Here is a 23,210-nt window from a genome sequence, read left to right on the forward strand (position 1 = left end):
TGTGAAAAGGTCGCGAACCCTTTTGGTGGACCCAAGTAACTGCCTAAAATGAGGCAAAATTGAAAAGAAATGGGGTTTTAAATTGAACTTTGGAATTTGAAAAGTTAAAATCACATTGGGTCTAAGGCTGTGCTAACACTTTTCTTTGATGACTTTGACCAAAATTCTTTATTTTCTCAAATATCGTAAAAATACGAGAATCTAAGCTAATTGAACAGACAGAGTCATCTGGTGCAAAAACCAGCTTGTTAACAACGACCTGTCTCCTCAACCTCGTCCTCAACGACCATATCCCTATAAATAGCGGGATTAGAAGAGATTTTTGGAATATGATATCCCTACATGTACACTCTAATTTCGTACAATTCATTTTTGAATAGACTCCCTACTCATCCCGTAACTATTCGTTTTGATGAGATAAAATGTTAAATGGTACTGTATGCCTATATATCATCCCTTTGAACCGACAATCTTATCAAAATGAATAGTTTCCGTTTTATTTTAACAAGTAACTATTCAAATTGACAAGATCTCCAACTCATTATTTGACAAGATTACCAATTTCATTCTAACACTCATTCTGTTATATCCCATTCCCCCTCTGAGGAGACACACTTTTCTTCAAATTGGATTTTTTTGTGTCATTTTTGACCAGACAAACTACATAAATTTGATAAGTTGGGTCATTTTTGACACGAACCTATTCATTTTTTTAAAATGACAAGGCAATCGTATGAAATTTGATGAGTTTCTTGTCATTTTGATGAAAATAAACGATTCAGTTTGAAGAGAAATATATGTTCTGTCCCCATCTAAATATAGTTTCCCTTATAAAATTTGACAAGTTGTTCGGTGAAATCCTTTTTGTCCTTCTTAAATAGTCTGTTTCTTGCAAAACATTTGTGTTCAAATTTGAAAATAATGCACGATAAAGTTTGCATCTAAGATGATGCTCGGTACTTGTAAATATCTTTTTTCGAAAACTGTTTTAAATATAATTACTGCATAAGAACTATAATGCATAAAGAATTCCAGCTGGCTAAAAAAGTTTTCTCACGCAATAACGTTTAGAATTATTTCAAAGAAATTTGCCAAATTTAAATCTTTTAAATCTTCAACGTTGCATAAATAGCAAAAGCACCCGTAAATCTGAAAGAACTTGATCATTGTCATTCTTGGCTCAAACACATGTCAAATGTTCTTGGGAGACTAAAGAATTAAAGCTGGGAAGCTTCCAATCAAGGTTTTCTCGAACAAACTGTTGTTTCAGATATTGTCATGAATAATAAATGCATTCTAAAATAATTATAAAATAGAAAAGAGGACTAAATTTAATGAGATACGCAAACTTTAGGAAGGGTTATTGAAAGATAAAAAAACTTTAGGAAGGGTTGAGCAAGTACGAAAAGAGCGCCTGAGTGAACATCAAACTTGAAATGAATCGCATAATCATAATTTTATATGTTTACTTGTTTATTTCTCGACTTGTGTCCAAATTTATTCACCCGGTATTTTTTTTCTGGGACACCCTGTATAGCGAGTCATTTTATGGATTTGATACCCTAAAAGGAGTTTTGAAAATATCAAAACCAAGAGCCAAAAAAGTAGCCTCCGGGTCCAAAAGTGGGCGAAATACCCACAACTCCTAAAAAGGAAAATTTTTAGGGAGATTGGTCCACTTTTTACAACAACATCAACAAAAAAACCCTATAAATTCCAGCATTCCAGGTTTTCAGCAATTTCTCTACACTCTCGCTGTAAATCTGCAACATATTTTAACCACATGTACCGGTAACTAAGGATTTTACTGCTAACAAATTTAGCAAGTATCATGATAATTGAGCTGGCAACACTTTAAAAGTTTGTCTAACGACAACTCGTCTCCTTGTTTATTTTCTGGATTGCATAATCGCACGAAACAAGCTGATCTCAATGACGGAAATAGCTCTAGATATTTGTTTTATGTATAAAAGGTTGAACGTAAGCCAGTGATACTGTTTATGACCTACTCTGGACGGGTGACTGATTTGACTTGCCTAAGCTTGAATTGAGTGAACTTTGAAGTGCATTGTTGGTGATCACAGCAAGTATACTATAGCAGCTAGCAGCTATACCTGGCTACTCAAGCAGCTGCTATTAGATTAGAATTCGGAAACCTGTCCTACCACCAGGCCATTTACTTTCAGAGCAAACATTAAGTGTGAGTAATAATGTAAAATGAATGACAGTTATTTTGATGTTTTAGGGGGATGTCATTTTCTTCTGCGGGGGTGTCATATGAATATACTGAAAAAAATTCACCCAAGCTAGAGGGGAGTCTTAAAAATTTAGCCTGCCGTGATGGGGGGGTCATAAATTTTTTTTCATGACCCCCACCTAGCTACATACATCGAATGTATGGACCCGGTATATAAACCATTGTGAAATAAGCCGTAACTCACACATACGATGGGTGTACGCCCTAGCTTGGGTCAAAAATTGTGATGACCTTCCCCCCCACTTCCGCTTACATAGACTCTAGACAAATTATTCATTAATGCGCGGAGCGCCCCAAAACTAAAAACCAAAAGAAAGTGTGCACAGCGCGTTAAAATTTCGATCGTAAGTGTAGACGCTCAGAGGGTGCACAAATTTTGCATTATATAATTAAAGATTGTGCGTACATTTTTGTGCGCACAAAATTTTTGAGTCACCAACCCTTAATAATTCTATAATCCCCTTATTTTGGGTGTTAAAAAATTATAACCCCCCCTATTTTTGGTCTCAAAATTCTATGACCCACCCCTTCCGAAGAAAATGACAGCCCCCTTAGAGCAAAAGGCAAAATATGACGCGTGAGATAATGGAGATCAGTTGAGTTGGCAAATATTTTATGCTCTGTGCAAGCAAGGCAAACAATACACACAGCAGTTAGATACACACTCAGATGTGTTCTATTGTCCCATACAGGCAAGAATCAATGAAATTGCCCGAAAACAACATCTGTTTAAATTAAAGGGGCATTTCGTGATCCACAGCCTCATCCCCACACTTTTCTCAAAAAAAGTTGAGATTTTTATATCACTGGAAACCTCTGGCTACATAATGTTTATGTACAAAAAATTTCTTGCAGATTAATTCGCTTAGCAAAGATATCGTGAAATTTGAATTTCGTTCGGGTGCACCAGAACGAAATTACAACGCATTGTCTATGGAGCAGTGTAATACACATAATCATGCATAACTTCATGAACGCATAAAAATCGGAATCAACTGAAATTTTGGGAATAGGTTTTTTCGTGGATATCTAATGAAAAATGACATAAATAGAGGATGTTAGGATCACGAAATCTCCTTTAAGAATCTATTTTTAAAATGCTGAGGCCGATTTTTGTGTGTTTAACTGTTAGTGCTATATCCAATTATTAACTTTGCAGGCAATAAGAGATGGCAGAGAGTGAAGATTATGTGGAAGAAGATTACGGTTATGATGACTACGACGGTGATGGGAGGGGACCACCTGCTGGTTGGGTGGAGGGGGACACACACCATGTACCAGAAGGGAGTCAATTTGAATGTGAGTGTTCAAAGTACTGTACCGGTACCAAAAATCCAATGTGTACATCCATCAAGGATAGGGATGTTCATAAAATTTTGAAGTTCAATATTTTTAGCTGAAAGTTCTTTCATTGGAAAGAGAATCAAATTACCTAAACAATAAGGGGTCATTCATGTTTCTAGTGCATATACTTTTGCAGTTACAGACAAAAATAGTGTCACCAAATTGTCCAAAAATTTGTGTGTGAAATTGTGACAGCAGGCACATGTACAATGTACACTACTGTATGTGACCCTAGATGACCTCCTACCAAAAATCCATCAAGGATGCACTTGTCGGCTGCTACTACTACATGTATGCATCTCTTTTTAGCTAGGAATGAAGTTAGGTCATGTCTTCCATAGGGGTATATGGAGTTTAACTGGAATATCCCATTGCTATACCAAATGATCATGATCATTAGGCTGAACAAAAAAGTTGATTTACATGTAGGCCTATGTCGGCTAACTATTTTATTCTTTAATATACATTTTGAATTCTACCAACCACATTCTCTCTTGAAAAAAAGGACAAAAAGTACTTTAAAATGGCATGTGTTTTAAACTGTGTAGACTCTTGAGTATGTTGAAAAAAACATTTAATTCAAATCTGGTCAACCTGCAGACATACAGACGAAACGAACTGACGTTGCGACTGAAACCTTCACAGTCTCCAGCTGAGTTGTGGCACAGATGACCATAAGTACAGATGACAATCGATAAGGCATTCTGTCCCAGCCATTTTGACACAAAAGATGTCAGAATTTTGGATCATACATGTAAGCATTGTTGGTTGCATGAGCAAGGTGTGAAAGAGGTGATCTGTATTTGTGCGTACAATGTACGTGTTTGCCGACAAACGAGGACACACACAAGATTTTTCACCCTAAACTGTGGACCTACTTCCAACCGAGGACTGTCCTCGGTCTCAAACTGCTGCAAAAGACCTCAAATGCATGCTAGATGCTTTAAACGCTGTTTGCCTGAAACCGAGGACCACACGTGTAAAAACTACCATCCGCAGGGTGATGGCTAAAATTCCGTTTCGTATTATACACAAAAAAAATCCGCCATTTTAGTCCACGGTTAGGCGATGAAAACATCATACACACATCCTCGGTTAGATAGCAAAACACAATGTCCACGTTTGGAGGCAAACACAGACAGGGGTGAGTGATGAGAAGGCATCCATCAACCAAGTTGGAGGAGTCTGGGCAAAACTTTCTCACGGCTGGGACAGAATCATAAAGGACATTCCTTGTCGATTGACATCTATGCTGGAAGTTCACCAGTACTCAAGGTCATACATGTACAACCTAGCTGGAGACTGAAGATTTCAATCACAATATGTGACACGATCAAGGGAAATTAGTCGGATGTCGCTAATATTGATTTTGAGATAATGGCAAAGAAAGTGTTTAAATTCTTTTGTTTTATATTGTTTTCTGTGATTGATAAATTGATGTAACTTCTCAAGCAAAGAAAAGTCGATCAACATGGGGTTTTCAGTTTCTGAAAGCTCTAAATGTCCTCTTAAGAAAATATGTAAAACTCTGTTTTCAATTTATGTCAACATGTGACTCATTCCCTTGATCAAGTTACATATTGGTTCATCCTTCACACATATGTGTATATCAGGTTGACCAGATTGAAATTAAATCATGTGTTTTGAATATATTTTTGAATTGATTGTTTCTTGATTTTTTTCTGTGTTTTATATTGCCATCATCTTTTACAGATTTAGACCACACAGCAGATGTGCAGTAAGTATATAATGGGTTATTCTCAGGGACAAGCGATTTGCGCGGAACTTTTTTTCTGGGCAATCAACACGCAATTGGCTATTTTTTTTCCTATGGGCAGGGATACATGATTTGCACTGAAAAAAAGTTCCGCGCAATCTCCGCAGAATTTGCTATTTTTTTTCACGCAAATCGCCTGTCCCTGGTTATTCTACATGAAATCCATACACTCCCTATGGAAGACATAACTCTAATCTCCCACACAGGGAGTGTAGAATGGAGTCACCCGTTCATGTAATCCTGAAATTCACACTCCCTGTGTGGAAGACTAACCCTAACACTCCAGTAGCGAAGAAAAACATAGCGAGACTGTACAGTACATGTAGCATCATATACATGTAGTGACTGAGTTAACAAGAAATGTTTCACATACACACCCCCACACAGCTTAGTTAAAAGCTCCATATTAAACAATTTTACAAGATGGACATGTGAATTTTACAAAAACGAAAGTTCTCTTCTTTTTATAAATACCCTGTCGAGGAAATTGTATTGAGAAAAAGGTGTCTGTATGTTATGCAACCGATGAAATGTTTCATTTAAAAAATATGACAATTTTAATGTCTTACTCTTCACTTTTAGGCAATTTATACACAATTTTTTTTTACACATTCGATGGGATCACTGAATGCACCTTAAATATGCTCTGGTTGCTAGCATTAGCAATACAATGTAGGCTTCAACTTAAAAAGATGTAAGTTTTGAGATATTTTCTCAATATATTAAGGCTGGCATTTTCAGGCGGGTAAACGGGTACCCGCCGAGATTACATTACCCGGTAGGAAATACCTCCCGGTACCAAATTCAAAAAAAAAAGAAGAAAAAAGAAGTTTTTTATTTTTTCGGTTTTGTAGTGTCCCTGGACCTAGACCTAAATGCTAGGATCATTCATGGTTGACCTAAAAAAAAAAAAAAAAAAAAATTGTCAAGATGTTTTGTATTTTTAATATGAAAATTGATAATTTGTATTCATGTCATAGTCTATTAATGATTTCAAAATGCATTGAATTTTTTATTTTTTTTTAATTTGGTACCCTGTTACCCGCCTTGAAAAATGCGGCGGTACCCGGGTACAAAATTACCCGAAAATGCCAGGCCTACAATATATCAAGAGCTATCTCAAGAACCACTGAACCAATAATGGACTTGTTTATACATGTACTCATTTTAATACATTTTTCATGCTGATTCCAAATATGGTCATGAAAATTTACAATTCTCAAATTTTTGAATTGAAAAAAAAATTGGAACTTGTCGTGTGCAGTCGACACCCATGTGGAGAGAATTACATTCCAATGTCCATTGTCTGTTGTCTTTGCAGGTTACATTCATGGGGTGACTCACTCAAAGAATCATTTGAATGGGTAAGTGTTTACCAAATCAGAATAAATGTAGTAGTAGAAATTCATCTCTCTAGACAGAATTCCATATTAGAGGGCTCTCTCTCATATTAGAGGACCTTCTCAGGCGGCATAGGACATGTGACGTTCGAGGCTGGCGAAAATACAAGGCTGACAGCCCCATTCAAAATACACGGTTAGCAATTATAAATTGAAAAACAATATACTTACAGTGTGGTACATGTACATTGTCGTACCCCAACAGTTTTGGAGTAAGATAATTTAGCGTTGACACCACATAACAAATTTAGAATTGTTAGTGAAGATTTCATGATTGTGTGTTAATCCAATGGCGACGTCAAAAATGACGATATCGCATCCACCACCGCCTGGACCTTCTGATATACCCCATACTATTTATCTTTTTAAATGTTATTATTCTTATTTTGAGTGTCCCTAGACCTAGAGCTAAATGCTAGGATCATTCATGTTTGACTTTGGATTGGATTTATATTCCTTTTGAAATTGTGCGTAATATGCGTACGTGAGCATAGTACTCACAAAATTCGTAAACAGATTTGTGATATAGTTAAGCACTCATAATGGTAACTTTTTTTTCTGGAATAATAAAACCAAAAGTGTTTTTAATAGTGATTAAGATAATTAAACTGAACAATAATGGCAATATGCTCCAGCACCCACTACTCAAGTTATTGTACCTGCCTATCTTCTATATAATATGACATTGTAGTAAGTAAAAAAATTAACTCTCTCTCTCTCTCTTTAGAATGCCATGGCAATGTTTGCATACATGACAGACATCAGGAAAGTTGAAAAACTGGAAACACAGGAAATAGAAGCAGAAGGTAGGTATTATAGGTTACTTATTAATGTTTTGCATGCTAGCCATCTACAACAATGTAGGCATGAACATAAAAAGTTTTGAGATATTTTCTCTAAATATCAAGAGCTATCTGAAGAACAACTGAACCAATACTGGGCTTGTTTATTTGAATGCATTTGTCATGCTGATTCCAATTTTAACAGGGCGTAAAAAATAGGATAAAGATGATTGCCACTTCCCTGCCGATAAATTCCGGAAGTACACTATTTTGGGGACTCCATGCGTGCCAAACTAAGATGGCAGATTTACCATAGCGTTACACACAGGGCAATTCTGAGTAGGTTCTCTTTGGTGTAATAGAGATTATGATTTCCAAACGTAGCATCGAGCGTAGTGTGGAATCTATTCAAAATCACTCTCCTGTGACAGGATTTTGAATAGATTCCATGTATGTTTGATGCTATGTTTGGAAATCGCAATCTCTCTAATGTCTTTGGGGATAATAAAGTATCATGTCAGACCCAGTGATGCACCAGGCAAATTTCCAAGAGGGGCAGAATTGTATCCTGATGAACTGCTGCTAATATGACTTTACTGGGAAAAGGCGCACACAAATTTGCAGTTTAAATGCTAAACATTCTAAATTGGGTCAACAAAGGTTGGTTTTGGCTGAAGTGTAAATCATATTTTTTTTGTTTTTGTTTTTCCAAGTCAGGGGGAAACTTGCTTCCCCCTCCCAGTTGGCCCTTTCAAAGCAATTCCCATTGGGTTTTTTCTCTTAAAGTCATAATGTACAATCTTTTTTCAGAATTTACCTTTATTTTTTTTTCAAAACCGATTTTTTGGCATATTTGTAATACTTACACATGTTCTAACTTAAATCTATGAGCAAACTGTCAAATTCGTCCCTATTTGTAGTAAAACGGACGATTTTCTGTTGGTCCGACATTTTTTTTAGATTATGACTTTATGTCGGCCACGATCGCAAACCGTAGCCTCCTACAAAATTAGCTTAGTTACGCCCCTCCACATGTGGAGGAGCGTAACTCAAACTGGCCGCCAGAGGGGAGACTAACTCTGAGTGCTAGATGTTTCGAGTGATAGAGGTGAAGTTTATGATGTTGTTTCTTTGCAAATTCCCAATGTTTTTCGCGTCCAAATGTATTGGGAACTTTCATAATGATTGCATATTATCATTTTAGAAGAAAAAAAGAAAAATCTAAAAATTTAAAAAGATCGTAATTAAGGCTTTAAATAGGCACATGGCAGCATGACAGTTTGGATGCTTAGCAATTTGTGTTAGATTATAAGGTACTACACCCCTCGATAGATTTAGTGTTTATTTTTGCATTTTTCTCAAAAACTAATAACACAGTGGTAACAAAGTTATGTATATTATAGGGGCAGGAATCCAATTACTACACTGGAATTTCAGTGACCCAAGACAAGCGGTTTATTATTTATGATACCTCATTTCCTATCATATATACTGAACGGCTTGTCTTGAGTCACTGAAATTTCAGTGTGGTAATTGGATTCCTTGCCCCTATAATATACATAACTTTTGTTACCAGAGTGTTTTTATTTTCTGAGAAAAATGCAAAAATCGTCACAAATTTACCACAGGGGTGTAGTACCCCCTAAATGGTTATATTATTTCAGTTCTTGATTATCATCTCTTTAGTATTCAGAGAGATGCCAGTGTCTTGCCCCCCCCCCCCAAAAAAAAATTCCGAAATACGGACAATTGCGAGCCACAGATGATTGTAGCACTTGTCTTTATAGGTGCAAGGACTTTTTTTTTTAATTTATAAATATTCAGAAACTGACATCAATGATTATTTTCATTACGAAAAATTGTAGCGTGCTTTTTTGAGCCCACCAGTCAGATTCACATGGGACTAAAACAATCACTGGTGGGTCAAAACAGGTTGCCCCTACTGTCACACTCAATTAAGTAGAATTACTAGTAAGGACTTGTAGTACTCCCAGACTTGAATTCAGGGTGAAGGTCAGCTCCCAGGTCAGCTGCAGTTTATACATTCCATTTGTGATTTGTGAATTGGGTTATTCAACTTGCAGTTGGCAGGTCTTTGATTAAATAGTGAAGTTTCCAAAGAAAGAATTTTGTTTCAAAAATCTTCATTTGAACAAATAATTTAAAATTTAAAGTTGCACCAGAGATATGAGACAAAGGCAATTATTGTATATTGTTCCACATTTTAAATGCTTTAATTATATCTGGGTTGTATGGATAATACAGCATACATTTTAGTTTGTGTCTTGGGTCTTGTTTATATTACTGAAATATTTTTTTACAAATATTATTTGTCTACAACATACTGAGGATATATACATATATGCATGCATGGCGCCTTTTGATCATCCATGTATCATAAAGAAATCACACATTGTCCATTTTATTTTCATTGTAACTTTAAGAACACATCTGCTACAACGATCAATGATTATTATGCAGCATTGGGACACATAAAACCCTCCATTATCTTTGTGCTTAATTCAAATAAATACAAATCTAGCTGCAACTTTTAAATTTGGGTATTTTTTTTTAAAACACTGCTGTGTTTTTAATATTGAACGAAATTGAATGAATGTGGTATCAAAATGAATCATCCTTCTATCTATGTTGCAATATTGTGAAAAAAATTATTAGTTCTGAAGCTATAGGCGTAATTTTCGGCAGGTTACCAATTTTGAGGTTTTTACATATCTTAAATTTAGAGATATTTTGCTCCACAATGCCATTTTCTCTAATGAAATCAGACATTCCTTAGCAAAGATATTGAGTTTGTAAGTTACGGTATTATAAAATTAGAAATTGAGATATCAGCCTTTAAAAATATTATTGACAATGTTGAGAGTAGGAATAACCTTGAAAAATGTCTCAAAAAATACAGGATGGCAGTTATATTCCGGTCTGAAACTATCAGACAATATTTTAAACATTAATAACATCACAAATTCGCAACAAACCCAAATTGTGAAAAAATCACCCCAGGCAGAATTTTGGCTATTCCTCCATTTACGATCCTGCCCAAGAGTGTCTGCTTTTCGATATACCACATCACAAATAATCTTAATTTTAGAATAATTTTTAACCAAACAGACGATTTCAGTAATACCACATTGATAATTTAAATAAAGATGCTTAATTACACCCTGGGGAGATCGATATTGAAAATCCTAAAAATACATCTCATAGGCCCTGTATATATAGTCACATGCAATATAATCCTTGCATTAATTTTGATAGCTTAACAGGCTAATCCAGATGATGCAGTTTACGAACAAGTGAAAAATATAAGAGGCACTCTCTCACGCCACTGTTCCACGATATAATTGTCGCCTTCGATGTATTCCTTAAAATAACCTGGATGGTTCTTTAATGTTATGTACCTCTACCCGGGACCTCTACGCTTCCATTAATGACAGTACATATTTCCATGTTCATAGATAATTTATCTATTCCATTTGGTTTATGGCATGCAGATCTGTATTACAAGATGGATGGAGTGATTTAAGCGTCAGCTTTGCAGTTACACAATTCTGAAAATAATTCTGGTGCATGTACAATCAAGTTTGATGACAACGTCAATAGACTGTTTGATGTGACACAAAGGCCTTTCCTTCGTTTCTATATTTCAAATTGTTCTGTAAAGTGTGCGGAGGCTTGTGGATCAACGTCTAGGCGTTGTGCCTGTGCGTAGCGCACTATAAATCACTGCGCTTTTTAAAAAATATATTCCACAGTGAATGGAAGTGGATGATGAGATAAGCATGTTGATTATTGCACATTGTTGAATCCAAGTCAAAGGTTGATGAGTAGTTTTTTTCACAAACATTCTATCTTCCTCTTCTTTGAAAACCTGCAAAATATAATAAAAAAAACATAAGAGTCTATCCCATTTTAAAACAAACATGCCTATTAAAACCAGTAGGCCTAAATGAGGTCAGTTAATGCATGCATATCATTAATAGTCTACCAAACTCCCTGCACTCTTGCTCTGTTAATAATGGTTTATGTGTGTCAAGTTCACAATCATACTTATAAGTTTGTAATGGAGAAAGTCAGGGGCATATAGCCAGTTTTCTTGGTCAAGGATAGAAACATTTTCTTTTCCTTTGACTTCCCAAATTTCTCTTTCATTTTTTGTCAGGGAAATACTTTTCTCTTTAATTGTTTTTTGTCAGGGGGAGGGGCTCTCTGATTCCTGCCCACTGCTGGCTACACTATTGTAGATGATGTTTTGAACTTGCAGTTTCCATTGGAGCCATTGCTATATGCCTACTTTAAGGTGAATATTATCCCTGATTTGGTTCACATTCATATTACATGCAAAATTTGTCTTACATTCTATTAATTAAAGTAGTTTAACATAAGTATTGAAATAAATGTTCATGTTGATTTCAAATATTTGTATGCCTAATATTAATCCAGATAGTTTTCATTTATCAGGTTAATATTAACGCCAACACCACCAATGGTATCACATTTGAATTCCTGAAGCATTGCAAAGTACATCACAAGCAAAAATAAGGGTTATGCACTGTAAATGGTAAAAAGATCGAATAGGCCTAGATATCCTAATATTCTGAATTTTGGCAGTTACAATTATTTGCATTGTTTGAGGTTTTATATGACAAGGTTCAAGAACTTGCTCCCATTTGACTGACAAAGGTGTGAAACCCGGTGTGAAACAAATATTTTAGGTTGAAAATAACAACAAAACATGTGCAAAAAATCTAGGTCATTTCTAATGTAAAAGTTTCTGTACCTATTACTTAAAACCTATCTAGTATAGTCAAAACAAAAATGATTTTGGGTTATTTTTCTGAATTTTGGCAGTTGCATTGTTTGCAATTTTATTATGTGACAGTAACATGCAGTTAAAGTTTGAAGTCAGTAAAGGTCTTTTTAATCTCTCTCATATTATGATTTTGTTTTACCCTTACTAATACTATGGCATTTTTTATTACTTTACACATGGATAACAATTATTCACATATTGAACATTTAAAAAAAAAAAAGAATATACTGAAATTATGTACTCACCATATCTCGACGAGCATGTTTTTGTACGCACTCTCTGTTTATACTACCAAAGATTAAATGATGATCAAATCGAATCCAAGAAACTTTACTTCATATTGATTTTCATCATCAGTGTGGATGATGCAGTAAGGTTCTCAACTCTGCCAATGTGGTCTATAGCTATTCCCAACCTTAAACACATTATATCATGTATAGTAGCCTGACATAGCTAGTGTAGTGCTGCTGTGCTAGTCGGAACAAAACTTTAAGCATCTGACAGAACTCAAGCAGTCCTCTCAACATACATCACTAGGATCCACAACATGTTCATCTATCAGGGCACAGTTCTTTAACCCCAATACATTTGTACATTCATTGAATGACCTTTGAAAATTTGAGTACACAAACTCATACTCCGCAATTAGAGGTCAAATTTTGCAATATGAGTGTTTAATTGAGGTTATTGAACTATGCCATTGGGATGAGGCCACTGTGGTCCATAGTGCATGTATCAGTTTGGTATTAAATTTCAGTGTCTCTGACCTGTTCAAGTTCAAGTTCAGGTTGTAATTGGACCAGCAGATGTGTTATGAATGAAACTTGATAAACAATACACTTGACCTCCATGACCTATCCAATTACTGATTTCACCCACTACAAGATTTCTGATCAACAAGAGTCCCCAAGGCCTGTCAAAATTTGATTTATGGATTGCAGTCTTGTATAGGGATTTTGCAAGCCAGAATTCAACCCAGCACGCTAAACTTTTCGTAATGTTGGTAAAATTTTAAGTTTCCCATAATTTAAACTGCTATTTATATCTTTTATTTGTTACAGGAGATGATCTGAAATCACTTTTATTTCATTTTCTAGATGAGTTGTTGTTTTTATTCTCAGCAGAGCCATTCTTCATTGCAAGGGTTAGTACATTATCATACCATCAGTATAACAGGGCTGTTAACTCTCACGCATTGAGCCTGAGACTCGCACATTCGGGCACTTTGCTCTCACTGCAAGGTAGTAAAATCTGCTTGTGTTTTTGACTAGAGATATTATATACTGGCGAAGTGATGTAATATTCGGATTAACTATCATAGTGACCTCTCTCTCATGACAAACTACCGTGGTATTTCGCTTATGTCCATTGCCGCAAAAGTGTACAACAAGATCCTTCTGAACAGGATCCGACCCCACATTGATCCTTTACTGAGAAGCAACCAGGCTGGCTTTAGATCTGGTCGCAGCTGTGCTCAGCAAATACACATTTTGAGGAGGATCATGGAAGGCTTCAAGGAGTACCAACTTCCCTTAACAGTCACTTTTGTGGACTTCAAAAAGCCTTCGACTCCATCAACAGGTCCGTCATGTTTTCAGTGCTGCGGCATTATGGAATACCAAAGGTTGTGGTCAATGCCATCCAGGTGCTCTACAAAGACTCCAATAGTGCCGTTATTGTAGATGCTAGATGGCAGTATCTCGGAGCCTTTCCAAGTAACAACTGGAGTGCTCCAGGGTGATGTGTTGGCACCATTCCTGTTTATTATCCTGGTAGACTACCTTCTGATGAAATCAACTTCTGGAATTGACGCTGGAATTGTTACCTACCCACGTCGGTCAAGCAGGTAACCTGCCAACATGCTGAATGACCTGGATTTTGCTGATGATATTGCCCTGCTGGAATCTTCCATAGACCGGGCACAGTCACAGCTTACTAGGACTGCAACTGCAGCAGCAGATTTAGGCCTTGTAATCAGCGCACCTAAGACAGAATATATGACTGCAAACTGTAACGCCTAACCAGCACTTGAAGTCTATGGTAGTACCATCAACCATGTCACAGACTTCAGGTATTTGGGTTCCAAGATGGGCTCTAGTGTTGGAGACCTAAAAAGAAGAAAAGCACTAGCCTGGGCAGCTTTCTGGAAACTAAGAAAGCCTTTGGAGAAGCCCGTCCCTGCCAATCGAAACAAAAATCAAGCTGTTTCAGACAACGTGTGTTACTGTCTTTCTGTACGGGTGCGAGTCATGGGTAATTACCAAGGACATGGAAAACAAGATCAATGCATTTGCAACATCTTGCTACAGAGTCATGTTAAACATCAAGCGTGTGGATCGGATTCCAAACGAAACCATCTACAACCTGACCAACACCACTCCACTGGGTGCCAGAGTCAAGATTCATCAACTCAAATTTCTCGGCGATATACTGCGCCTTGAAGATGGCGAGCCTGTGAAAGAATATGCGCTTTATATTCCACCACATGGGAAGAGGAAACCGGACGGCCGCAGCACACTGTACTTACAGTATGTCCAGCACCTCCTGGGAGATACTGAAGGATGCTGCAGCCAAACAAAATTGTTTCGCTTGCCCAAGATCGCATTAGTTGGAGAAAGCTTGTAGTCGCCTGCTCCGCAGCCGACTGATGATGATCTTACTAGGTGCGAGTGGTCAGCATGAAATGGTTCAATGCAGAGGTACCGCAACTTCCGCAAGAATGTACCAGTGCAGTGCGGCATATTCAAAAATTGTTTTCAGTTAAATTCACCTATTGCTATGGTAGTTAATCCAAATATTACATCACTTCGCCAGCGTATGGTGTTGTGTGAGTGCAATGGCTGCCTCATGTTAGATTTTGACATTGCATTTGCTTTGCAGAGGAATTCAGAAGCTCTTACAAATGTTTGTCTCATGTGGCATTGGAGATTGTCCATCAGGGGACTTAAGTTGCTCCTAGAAGACTCCTAGAGGCAGCTCAAGTCCCACTACCATTAGACTCGCCACCTTAACAGTGAGCACTACACATTTTTAATAACTTAAGGCAGCTATTACACAGAACTTTCTTGCATTCACATAACACATCAAAAGGACCGAACTCAGTCACTATAGACAGAGTGACGCACATTGGCGGCATATGCGCCAATTTTAAGATTTTCTTTGTTTTGCCTAATCTGTTTGGGGCAAAATTAAAAAGGGGCATATGTGACAGTGAAAACTAACATTTTGTGGAAAGGAAAATAATACAAACCTATAATTGTTATTTTTAACTTTGTGTATTGATATGTTTTTCCCCCATTGGATGTTGTGTCACATTTTTTCTGATTTAAACATTGTTGGTGTGACACCCTTGTATCCTTTTGGATCTATCCTTTGGTTCCCTGCTGGTCAGTTGGAAGAGAATTTTCTAGTTTTTATTATTTTGGAAATGTTACAACATGGCTTAAACTTACTTCATTTATAGTGTGACTTTTCCAACGGCTTGAAAGCGCATAAAAGCATCATAAAAAGAAAACAGCAAAACTGGTCACATACAGTGAACAAAGGTATCAATATTATGGAAAAAAATATGTCTTGAACTTAGTATTTCTGATATGACCAGGTTAAAGTGTTCATATTAAAAATAACCATGCAGTATTACAGTTGACTGTCCTATCTTTTCCATTTGATACAGGAAGTCAAGATTACTGAATTTGATGCAGAAAATTTCAAAATCAAAGCAACAGGGTAAGTAAGATTTCTTTGGTTTAAGGAGTGTTTTGTCTGATGAGCATATTAAATGATTCATACAAGTTACCAATGAATACCGATATTTCCCCCCGGTTAGTTGTGTCACTCACAAAAAATTACTAGCATTCCAAGTACCTACATGATCTGTATCCATGGCGTTGTCTTTTTTAAAGATTGTTCTTGTTTCAGCTTATTGTTACAAAGAAAACAGAAACATCATTATTAGTGGGTAATAAGTGGTGTAGTCAGTGGGGGTGATTCCCCCCGCTTATCATGCACCATCCAGTGCCGCCGACAAGGGGGGTTAAGGGGGTGCGTTACCCCCGGGCCCAGGGTCCTAGGGGGCCCGTAAAAATAAAATAAAGAAAGCACACCTTAAGGTGGTACTACACCCCTGGCCAATTTTGTGCCTATTTTTGCATTTTTCTCAAAAATTATAGCGCATTGGTGACAAGTAAAATATGTATATTATAGGGGCAAGGACTACAACTATGCACTGAAAATTGTATTTCAGCACAGACAATAGTTGTGGAGTTAGAGTCAAAAATGAGGGAAAACCAATATTTGATCAATAAATCAATAACTACTTTTCTTGAGTCACTGAAATTCCAGTGTAGTAACTGGATTACTTGCCCCTATAATATACACAACTTTTGTTACCAGTGTTTTATTAGTTTTTGAGAAAAATGTAAAAATAGTCACAAATTTATCAAGGGGTGTAGTACCACCTAAAAGGGTCCATAAAAGCAAAGAAAAGATACCTTAGGGGTGCCCGTAAAAAAGGGGGCCCGAGCGATCATTTTACCCCCGTATGTCAACCATGAATCAGAGGAGGCTTTTACATTCCCACAATGCACTATGATTGGGAAATATGATCAATATAACCTAATAATAATTTTAAAGACAAAGTCCCCATTACCATACATACAAAATGGTAATTTCAAAATGGCAGCCAACAAGCTTATAGTTAAGACTTAAAAAAATGAATTTGATTTGTTGCTTAAAGACATTCATAATTGTCCCGCTGCATTAATTGTATTCATAAGTCTCAATGTTTTGTATTTTGAATAAAAGGATGAAAACACCAGATATTGTAATTTTTCTAAAAATGGGGGTGGGGGGGGGGGGGAACTATAATCGAACATGGGACTAAACTCAGAGAAATGGTATACCGTATAATATGATTTTTTGAATCGAGTTGATTCACTCACATTATGATATTTGGTGTTTGATTTTTTGCAGGTATGGAGAAACCTTTGATTTAAGCAAACATCCTCAGGTATGTACTGTGTGTGTCTATGTTTTTGTGTAAAAAATATTTTCAGACTAGTGGCAGTGGAGTAGCTAAGACTTTTTCAGAAGTGGGAAAGAGAGGATGGTAACTTTGAAGGGGGAAAACTTTGAACATAATTGTCAAAAATGGGCAATAAAGCACATAAAAGGCCTCAAAGTGATAAATATCATAGCGGTCACCATATCATGGGGGAGGGGGGGGGATTTCTCACAGCCCCCCTGTCTATACCACTGATTATTAGGACAAAAGAAAGAGATGAGGAAGAAATGAACTGAATGGTTAATGAGAGAAAGGAAAAATAAATTGGAGCAGGAAGAGATAAGACATAAGTAGGACAAAGGAAAAGGCAAATATGATGAAAGGATTTAAAGGAATGCAAAAAGCTGAATAGAAATCAAAATGAAATGATATTTTTACAAGTGAAATTATATTTTCACAATGTCTGACATGTATAGCCCCTTGAATAGAAAATACTTTGTAATTTAAAATTTTATGAAATTAATAAAGTCATCAATCTACACCCTGCACATAATAGGTAAATGTGACCCCTCAGCACAACTGAGCCCTGAAGTCGCCAATCATCATTTTTGAGATATTCAACCAAAATATTCTGCTTGAAATTAGCTTTAAAATGATGTATCATGTCTATAGTACTTGACATTTAAGTAGTGAAAAATCAATAAAACAGTCAATAAATCCTTTGTTTCCTATTGTATATTGTTAAGTTCGATGGAGCATATCTCAATAGTGGCCTTGGTGACATCCGGGCTCAGTTGTGGAGGATGGTCACAAATTAACTCTCTCCACGCTGATGGCGACTGCAGACAACAAGTTGTAAATTTTCTTTAAAAATTCAAATATTTCAGAAATGTACATTTTCATAATCATATTTGGATTCAGCATGAAAAATGCATTAAAATGAGTACAAACAAGCCTAGTATTGGTACAGTAGTTCTTGAGATAGCTTTTGATATTTTGAAAAAAAAATCTCAAAACTGTTTTATGTCGAAGCATATAGCTAGCACAGAGAGCATTAAATTGCACATACTAAAAGCATTAACAATACTCACACATTCTTCTTTTTCTTTCTTCCTTTTTTTTCTCTAAATTATGAGTCAAAACATAATTCAAGTGTGAAATGAGTTTTTGAAAATTCAAATCTTATTACAGATTTGGACAAATAAATCTTAAAATTAATTATTTTTTCTGATCATTTATGTATTGAGTTGAAATGCAAGGTCATTCATACTTTAACAATATGATACAGTTCGAAAATAATTTTCAGTTATTGTTTGAAGAAATGTAATTTCATTGCCTGATGTGTGTCATTTTTCATTCATTTTTTTCTTTGTAATAGAATATATATTAAATTTTTTCCAAAAATGTAATTTTATTGCCCAATGTGGCATTCCCAAAGAAATTAAACCCAACAAAAACCGACTCATATAATTACCCTATGTTAGATGCACCATACTGGTTTGTCGTGCATGAAGACACGGCACTTCTCGGTGGAAAAAGTCTGAAATTGAATGATAATTTGCATCTTTAAGGGTAGACTAGGTATTGTTGGTCGAGGCAGCCAGAAAATTGATTCTCATTAGCTGAATCAATATATTATTGAAAAATAACACTTTGATGTTTTGCAAAAGTCCATTTTACAAATCATATACTTAGAAAACTTGCTTGATAATGAGTTATGTGCGTTTTACAAAAGTGTTGTTGTTTCAGCCCTCTTTACAACATAACTCAAGAACGACAGCACCTACAAAAGTATATCTGTGATATTTTAATTCTTCTACACACTCGCTATGAAATGATCAATGCAATTTTTGCCAAAGCTCAATACCATTCGCAAGATGCTGTGAACTACTAAATCGCAATAGTTTAAGATAGTTGCTAACCTTAAGCTTAAGATTTACTTAGCATTTATTACTGGCACAATGTATTAGATGCAAAGACTCAAACAAACAGGCACTCTAAATTGAAGTTTTACTAGATGCATCGCAAAATAATCCGCAGGTACACTATCTTGCCATCCACGGTGGAGTCGGTTTTCTAAGGGTTTTATCTCTTGTATTTTCTCTTCTTTTTATTTATCTTTGGTATGTCCACTTCTTTTTATTCCTTTCAGGGCACAGAAGTGAAAGCCATAACCTACTCTGCAATGAACATTTATGAAGACAAACCAACACATGACTGTTTTGTTATTATTGATATATAGACACTAGTTTTTAACAACATATGAATTTGATGGGGCTGTAGCAGTGTGTAAAATGGCATCCGTCCGCACATCCGAGACGGGATATATACTTCATCATCGGATGTGATATTTTCTGAACCAGCCGAAGGATGCCCTGAAATGCTGCCATTATAACAATTTGTGGCGTACCCACCAGTAGGCTAGCTCACATCACACACTATAGGCGGCGCTATTTGTCCATAGGGAAGTGGAATGTGCATGTACGGTCCAAAAATGGCTTTACTGTGGGGCTCAATGCAGAAAATCACTAAAAATTATTTTTGACAACCAAAACCTAAAGTGATGTTGACTTATGTTGGTACTGGCATGATACTGGATTCATAAACAATCACATAGTGCAATCCATGTTCCACCAAGTCGACGCTCGATTTAGCTCAAAAGCAATTTGTGTGTAAATCAAGACCATCCAAAACAGCTTTCTTACAGTAAAGAATAGGAGGTCATCTGGGGTCACATACAGTAGTGTGCATTGTACATGTGCCTGCTGTCACAATTTCACACACAAAATTTTGGGCAATTTGATGACACTATTTTTGTCTGTAACTTCAAAAGTATATGCACTAGAAACATGATTGACCCCTTATCGTTTAGGTAATTTAATTCTCTTTCAAATGAAAGAACTTTCAGCTAAACATATTGAACTTCAAACTTTTATGAACATCCCTACCACCGGGACAAAATTGACAAAATTTGTGATGTTCATCTGTCGTTTGGCTCTTATTTGGCCACAATTATCTTTGTTTTGGCTCATTTCAGCATTAAAATGACAAATTTAGGGTTGTTTGATTTAAATCACATGCCCGATTTAAATCAGTGATTTAAATCGCGATTTAAATCACTTGATTTTTTTTTTAATCACTGATTTAAATCAACTTTTTTCATTTTTTACCATTTTTGATAAATATAACTTAATTTCTTTCTTAATTTGACTGTTTTACATCATTCCTGATGTTTCTACAACCTTTGGATACAATTAAAATACCTTAATGATGTCACTTTATCTTTTGTTAAAAATTCATCTCCAAGGTGCCGAATTCAACAGGTTTTTCCTCATGATTTTTGCCAAATTTTTTCTTTGAAATTTTCACATGTAAAAACATGTTTTGAATTTTTGTAAATACCTGATAGTATTGTGCATATGTCTAGCATTCCACTCGTCTCTTTTGAACTTATTATGGGGTATAGCAGTTCTTGGAATAAAAAAAATCAAAAAAATCGATTTAAATCAAAAAAATCCGATTTAAATCAAAAAAATCAACAACCCTGATTTTCGCACGCTACGCACTCATATGTGCAGGTAAAGTAATTTGAGCAGAGTGTCAGCTGAAGGGTTTTGCAATTTTGCCCACTTTGGAAATTTTGTCTGGTACACTGGTGATAACACTAGACACTAAGAGAGCGCCTGAGCACCAATACATCAATATCAAAGGTAGACATAAAATAGTATGGACTGGTTACTTTCAGGCAGGATAGGTTAGGCACCAGAAACTTCAATGCTTGTTAGTAATGAACTATCATTTAATTAATCAGAATGCTAAATTTATATTTGTCAATATTACTACAGGCAAAAAATTACTATTTTATCGCAATTAACAATAGTAAATTAATTGGTTTCATAAATAATAAGGATCGAGCAAGCATCGATGGTCGCTTAAAAGATTGAACTAATTTGTTTCTATTGCCTTACTTTTAGGAGCAGTCTGTCCTTGCAAACTAGTTGCTTTTTTTGCCAAATTTTACACACTGAAGTGTAGTGATGGTTTCATTTATAGAAAAGAGCTTGAGCTGGTGGAGTTGTAAAGACTTATGTCATCCTGAAAAATAGTGAACTATCGAGTTTCTTTCTACATTTCGTCACTGGGCGGGAAAAACCTCATGTACTTTTGGCTCTTGAACATGGATAAAGCCTTGTAGGTATAGACTTTATATTGAAGAGGTTGCTTCATCCATGTTCAAGGGCCAAAAGTACATACAGGAAACGCCTGATTTTTACTTTTGGCCCTTGAAAATGGATAAATCCTTGTAGGTGTAGACTTTATGTTGAATTGTTTGCTTCATCCATGTTCAAGGGCAAAAAGTACATTATGAGGTTTTTCCCACCCAGTGACGATTTATCGATTGAACAAAGGAATAGAACCAGCATGCTATGCAATTGCGCTATTCCAGTTGAAATCCATCCCCTTATTAGAAGATGTGATCTTCCACACAGAGGATGTAGATGGAGTCACCCATTCAGGTAACCCCCATTTAAAATTTGCACTCATGTCTTTTTAGTGGATGTTTGGATTTGAATACTGTAAAAGTAGAAAATCGCTAAAATAAAAACTCGCAAAAATAACCTTTTGCATTAGGTTTCTATTGTATTGTATCAATATCAAAACCGCGAAATTTAATTCTCGCGCAATTGACAAAATCGTCAAAATCTCGAAAATATCTTCTCGCGAAAATATTGACTTTTACAGTAGCCTGTTATTAGCAAGAAGCTAGAGTTGCTGACATTAAAAAGACAAAAGCAGGCCACTCCAGTGAAATGTTCTGACAACATACAAGATTTACCGTAAAAACCCAATAGTTGGCATATGTGCTTACTATCGAGCGCTTTTGTACCACCTTTTGTACCACCAAGTCCAGCGCCTTACTAACTGAGCTAATGGGGTTGAGACACACATTTGCAGGTTTACTTCTTCGTATGATTTGCTCAAAACCCTTTATACTTTTGTGGACGGGGCTCTTCATGTTTTCATGTTTTAAAAGCGCTCAATAGTAAGCATATATGCTAACTATCGAGTTTTTACGGTAGTTGCTTTGAAACTATTGATATGGCCAGTATTATACTGTAGTATAATGATAGTGCTGTTCAGTACTTAGCTGTACCAAAATACATGTTGCACCATAATAAAGTAATTGCGTAAAAAGTAGCAACTACAAATGAGCTGTTTAAGTCATTCTAAAGCCAATTAGAAAAAGGAACTTCTTTTTATTGACTAAGATACCACCATCAAAGAATTTGTGATATTTATAGCTCAGGTTTTAAACTTTTGGGCACTGCATTATCGGCTTATTTGATTGGTTACAAAGAGAGGTATATCATGTATTGAGCCAATCAGAGACATGGTAAGAATAGTCAGTACGGCTGAAAGAGACTAAGCTTAAAATTAATGAGAGATCTAAAAGCTCTATTTTGATTGGTTACTCAGGTGGTTTTATCATGTCATCAACCAATCAGGGTCTCTGTATTAAAGACCATAGTGCCCATGGGGTTAACCAAAGAGAAAGTGCAATCTCACATTTTTAAAATTTATTATTTAGCTTTTCATTTACCTCATTACTTTGTTACCGCAAGCTGGTATGCATCTTCAATACGAAGCGAACAATCATAAAGAATTATGATTTTATTTGTTAAGTCACTCTCCTGATATCAAATCAAGTAAGTCGACTGCTCAGTGACAGAAGTGGGTAAGTGCAATAACTGCCATGTGAACATTTGGCAATTTACACACGGCATATTGTACTCATCTACACACTCACCCCCACTT

General features: G+C 36.0%; 1 protein-coding gene across 1 annotated transcript; it reads left to right on the plus strand.

Moving 5' to 3' along the window:
• The first annotated feature begins 1,885 nt into the window (after positions 1 to 1,885).
• Positions 1,886 to 22,847, plus strand: LOC140163043 (protein archease-like). The gene is made up of 9 exons (XM_072186387.1): positions 1,886 to 2,200; positions 3,417 to 3,556; positions 5,315 to 5,339; positions 6,700 to 6,742; positions 7,506 to 7,584; positions 13,453 to 13,535; positions 16,065 to 16,117; positions 17,363 to 17,399; positions 19,546 to 22,847. The coding sequence occupies exons 2-9, from the start codon at positions 3,427 to 3,429 to the stop codon at positions 19,633 to 19,635; spliced, it is 540 nt and encodes a 179-aa protein (XP_072042488.1). The 5' UTR covers positions 1,886 to 2,200; positions 3,417 to 3,426; the 3' UTR covers positions 19,636 to 22,847.
• Positions 22,848 to 23,210: the final 363 nt, after the last annotated feature.

Source organism: Amphiura filiformis, chromosome 10 (genome assembly GCF_039555335.1).
Source record: "Amphiura filiformis chromosome 10, Afil_fr2py, whole genome shotgun sequence".
Lineage (NCBI taxonomy): Eukaryota > Metazoa > Echinodermata > Ophiuroidea > Amphilepidida > Amphiuridae > Amphiura > Amphiura filiformis.